This window comes from Chamaea fasciata, unplaced genomic scaffold (assembly GCF_029207755.1).
Source record: "Chamaea fasciata isolate MVZ Bird 193981 ecotype frontalis unplaced genomic scaffold, bChaFas1.0.hap1 SCAF_29, whole genome shotgun sequence".
Classification (NCBI taxonomy): domain Eukaryota; kingdom Metazoa; phylum Chordata; class Aves; order Passeriformes; family Sylviidae; genus Chamaea; species Chamaea fasciata.
In genome coordinates, this window is record NW_027094114.1 from 4230084 (window position 1) to 4235327 (window position 5244).

Genomic DNA, 5244 nt, shown 5'->3' on the forward strand with positions numbered 1-5244 from the left:
CAGCTGCCTTCCACCTCCAGTTCATCCCTACGATGCGACAGGAGCTGTCAGTGAAAAGAGCGTAGAGTGTTTCTTCTGCTGGCAGTTGGTTGGACAGAGGAGCTTCTTCAGCCTTTGTCACTTGTTTCTGCTCCTCTTCATCAGTGAGACCAAAGTTTTCACCTTCTGGCCAGCTTGTAATTTTCTGTGAGCTGGATATAGAAACCTCATTAGGTAACACCATGTTGTCTAGCTTACCCTGGTTTGGATGGCACATGGTTGTGGCTGTATTCCTCCCATTTGCAGGCCCTTATCAAAACATGGGCCTTATAACTAAGGCTACTGGGTCTGTTATCTAGTTTGTTTTATGGGTTGATAATGTCGGAGTCCAGGGCATTCCTCTGGATGCCCTGGGAGGCCACAGACCTGAGCAAGAGGGTTTGAGATCTGTACAGGGGGGTTTTGGAGCTGTACAGGGGGGTTGGAGACCCTGGCACGGAGATCAGGAAGACACTGTCTTTGACTTCAGTCCATGGGAACGGCTTCCAACATTGAGAGAAGAACTACAAACCACAAAGATGTGAAAAAAGTAGTTTAGTTTGGTATAGGATGAGAAAGAATGTAGTTTTGACTTTTTAGAATATAGGTACATGGGGGACAAGATGGAGGACTTAGGGTGTTGCCCTTAGTTCTTCCTTCTTCTCCCCTGGCCTCCATCTTTTGGTGATGGTGGCACAAAGTAGTTTAAGGAGATTGGATCAGAGTAAAGTTGACCATTTTACTATAGGTGATAGGTATTGGAATATAAGTGTAAACAGGTGATACGTAACTTTCTGTATAAAGGGACTGCGACGTCCCACTGTGGGGGGAGTCGCCTCGTGTTCCAGCTGCTGTTCAGATCTCAGCTGGGCACGGAGAACATTTTAAGATATGAAACAATAAACAACACGAAATATCAAGAGAACAAGACCTTGAGGACTCCACTTCTTTATTGTGACCTGGCTCGGGGCTTTCAGAGGGAAAAAAGGCTTTTTACCATCTTCAAGTTCAGGTGAGGAGACCAAACCCAACAGATAAGGTGAGGAATTCATGGATTTTTAACTTCTGCTTGAAGTTAAAGCACATAGATACATGGCTATCACATTCTAAGTGTATGTTTTTGGGGTTACTTTAAGAATGGTACTTTCTGTGAGGAAATGACAGCAGGGGAAGTTTTCTCCCAGCCCTTCAACCAGTTCTTTGTGCCTACCCCACCAGCTTCTGAAGGGCTCTGTCAGCCCCTGGAGTGGACACACAGGCTGAGCCAGAGGTGAGAATGGCAGAAGAGGCTGAGCTGAGAGGGACCCAGAGGAATGATGGAGTGCAGGCAATGGCAGCCTGGGCATCCCTGGGAGGGGTGTCCAAAGGCTCCTGGAGCTGTGGCAGCCTCGGGGCTGTGATCAGTCCCTGGGGAGCCTGGTCAGTGTCCCAGCCCTCTGTAGGGGAAGGAGCTTTTGCTGCTCTCTGGCCTGGAGCCAGCCTGGCCCAGCCCCAGCTGTTCCCTGGGCTGCTGTCCCTGCTCCCCCGGGGCCCAGGTGGAGCTGCCCCAGCGCCGGCCCTGGCAAGGAGCCGCAGCCCCCGGGGAGCTCCAAGCTGCGTCTGCTGGGCTGCGGCCGAAGGAAGGCAGCGGCCGCAGAGCTGCGGGGAAAGGTCCTGGCCCTGGCTCTGGGCTGGGCCGGGGCCACGGGGAGAAAATCAACTTGCAGCTTGTGACCCACAGCAGGGAGGAGCAGTAATTGCTGGCTGAGAGAGACTCTTGCCAAGGGTCTGCAAGGAGAGGACACAGGGAAGGGCTTTGTGCTGCCGGGGCCAGGCCGAGATGGGATGTGGGCATGGACTTGTACACTGGGAGGGCGGTCGGGCCATGGCCCAGGTTGGCCCGAGAGGCTGCGGCTGCCCCCGAATCCCTGGGAGGTTTTAAGTCCTGGTTGGAAGGGACTTCCTTCCCCGAAGTCATGGGATGGGATGCGATGGGATGGGATGGGATGGTGTAGGGTACCGTGGGGTAGGGTGGTGTGGAGTGGTGAAATGTGGGGATTGCACTGTGGGGGTGGTAAGAAACTTGGCAGGTGTAGGGATTGCAATGAAGTATTGGGTAATTTTTGCTCTTGGAGCAGTGGGTCTAGAGGAAGGGAAAGCAAGAGGCACTTTTTGGAGGCTCCTGTTGCTTGTAGCAATTTTGGGGCCTAGAAGTGCATTCTGGGAGATCACAGTGAAATTGGCAAGGCAGAGGTGAAGGTCCCAAGCTGTGCAGGGCTGAGGTTACGTGGCAGTGATTTGGGGAGGATAAGGGCACCACATTACAGAAAGGGAGGAAGAAAGGAAGGAAGGAGAGAGAGAGAGAGAGAGAAAGAAAGAAAGGAAGATTAAATAAAAGGGACGGAGGGACTACTCCCCAAGAAACTACTGGGCAAGATAATATTGGGCAAGAAACTAATCCCCAAGAAACTATTGGGCAGGAAACTACTCCTCTAAAAAGTACTGGGCAACAAAGTGTTTGAAGTGCAATCACTGTGCTTTATGGCAAGACTGCAGGAAAAGAAAGAAGCAGAGAAGGAAGGATAGAAATGTTTGTCCAGACTGTGAAATTATCGCCCTTGTTTTTGCCATGTTCCTGTCTCAGCAAGATGAGCAGGAATTCAGCACCAGAAAATGCAACAGCAGTTACTGAGTTCATCCTAGAGGGTTTCCCAGAGCATGATCCAAGACTGCGGATGTTTTTATCTCAGGTCCTTCTGCTCATGTACCTGAAAACAGTGATGGGGAATGAAACCATCCTTTTCCTCCTGTGTGTGGATCACCACCGGCAAACCCCCATGGACGTTTTCATCTGCAGCCTGGCCTTCCCGGAAATCTGGTTTACATCCTCCACAAGCATCAAATGGTTTGTGATGCTGAGTTCTGGTCAGAACACTCTCTCACTAGGCAGCTGCTTTGCCCAAAACTATTTTTATTTTGCCCTGGGCTGCACAGAGTTTTTCCCTGGTTGTCATGTCCTTTGACCGCTGTGTTGCCATCTGCCACCCTTTGCTCTATGCTGACATCACAAAGCCTCAGCTCTGTGTCCACCTGGGTGTTGCTGCTTGGGTCCTCGGCTTTGTCCTGCTGAGCTACCGCTGCTCTTCCTCTCTGAGCTGTCATTCTGTGGCTCCAAGATCCCCCATTTCCTCTGGGACAACTCCCCCTTGTTCAAACTGTCCTGCTCTGACACCAGCCTGCTTTGGGAAACAGACTCTGTCTTCTTACCGTGTGTCGTGCTGGGCTCCTTATGTTTGACTCTGGCATTTGACATCTGTGTCCTTTTCTGTGTTCTGCATCTTCCAGCAGCCTCTGGGAGGAAGAAAGCTTTGACCACGTGTTCTTCCCATCCCATCACCTTATCCATTGCCCGTGGGAGCTGCATTGCTCTCTGCACATGTCCTACAGAAGATGTTTCCTTGAGGACCAACAGAACTGGAGCTCTGCTGAACACAGTCCTGTTCCCATTCCTAAATCCATTCATCTGCAGCCTTGGGAACAAATCTGTGATCCTGGCCCTGAACAAATCCATTGCCAGGCCAAGAACAAAGCCTTTCCTCTAAGCATGGTGCATTTCTGGAAAGCCATCCCAAGGATCTGGTATTATCTGTTACACAAAACCAGTGCCTGTGTGTGCAGCCTCCAAACATGGCTGCCTCAAGAGATTGATGCTCCTGCTGGGTTGTGTCAGGTTAAGAGAGAAGAGACTCATCTGCACTCCCAGACAGGGCACCAACAATGGCAGCAGGACAAACTCAGTTCATTCTCTGCCCGGGCTGCTCCCGGGCCCATCTCAGGAGAGCCACCAGCTCATTAAGAGCCCATCTCTGAAACAGAGAAGAGCTCAGAGGAACAGTGGCAAGTGACAATCCAAATTACAGCTCCTGAGCGATGGACACCTAGTCCCAGCTCCTTTCCTGGCACAGCCATCAGCCCTGCTTTGAAACCCCAAAGTTTGAAACCCCAAAGTCACCCTCCCAGTAAAGAAAGACTTTCTCCTGTGCAGTCTAAACCCTCCCTGGTACAGCTTTGAACCATTCTCACACGTTCCATCCCAGGATATCAGGGAGAAGAGAAAGGGAAATGCAGGGCAGAGCCAGGGGGGCAGCGAGATGGGAGTGTGCAGCCTGCAGGGACACAGCAGCAGCTGTGGGACAGCGCAGGACAAGCTGTGCTGGATGTGGCCAAGGGCCTGGCAGGGCTGGCAGTGCCCAGGAGAAGCCAAGTCTTGGTGCCCTGGGGCACAGCAGGGTCTGTGCCACCAAGGGCTGGGAGGGGACACCTTGTCCTGAGGCCCTGGGGCCTCCTGGCACAGCCCCAGCAAGGCTGGGCACTGTCACTCCCTTGTCCTGCCCTCAGCATCCCCCCACATCCATCCCAGTGGCCCCAGGGATCTGCTGGGACCAGTCCCTGGGGAGCCTTAGTCACAAATGGCCCTGGGGGGCTCCTCAGTGCTCCCAGGGACTGCAGGTTTTTCAAAGCACTTTGGGTTTTGCTTTTGCCTGGGAGTCTCTGAGGGGTTTGTGCAATCACAGCCTCCAATTATCTGCTGTAATTAGTCCCTTGAGATGTTTTGTCACTAACAACACTCAGTGGGGCTCATTAATGCCTCAAGTTACTCAAGAGTCATTAAAGTACTACTTTTTGACACTGAATCACTCTGAGAGGTTTGTGCAGTCATGGCCTCCAATTATCTGCTGTAATTAGTCCCTAGAGAGGCTTTGTACTGACACTCAGTGGGGCTCATTAATGCTCTGAGATACTCAATGTCTTTTAAGGTACTTTGGGTTTTCCTTCCCACACTCCGTCTCTGAGAGGTTTTTGGGCACTCTTGGCCTCCAGTTCTCTCCTCCAAGGAGTCCATGAGGAGCCTGTGTTGGGGATGGACCTCAGTGGGACCCAGGAATGCTTTGAGACACGTTGGGATTTTCCTCTGACTTGGACTCCTGGAAAGGTTTGTGCCATCTCCTCTCAGGCCCTGAGGGCTCAGCACCAAATGCACCACGGGGCTCTTTGGGATCAAGCAAGTCCTGACAAACCACGGCTCTGCCTTGATTTCCTTCTGGTCTGGTGCAGTTCATTAGGAAGGTTTTGTACTGCAGTTATGGAGAAAGATTTCAAAGAGCTTCTAAGAAATACACATTCCTGTTATAAAGGGTGTGTTTTATTACTGTTCTCTTTAGAGGAGAGGTGATTGCAGCATTCTGT

At 51.6% G+C, this 5244-nt stretch overlaps 1 protein-coding gene across 1 annotated transcript; it reads left to right on the forward strand.

The window, feature by feature from the left end:
* Positions 1 to 2626: 2626 nt before the first annotated feature.
* On the forward strand, positions 2627 to 3581 carry LOC136302574 (olfactory receptor 6F1-like; the record flags this gene model as incomplete). Its single annotated transcript, XM_066206044.1, is given in 4 exon segments — positions 2627 to 2661; positions 2663 to 2998; positions 3000 to 3133; positions 3136 to 3581. Coding segments are annotated over 4 exon segments (951 nt in total), but the record flags the coding sequence as incomplete, so codon positions are not given.
* Between the last annotated feature and the right edge of the window lie 1663 nt (positions 3582 to 5244).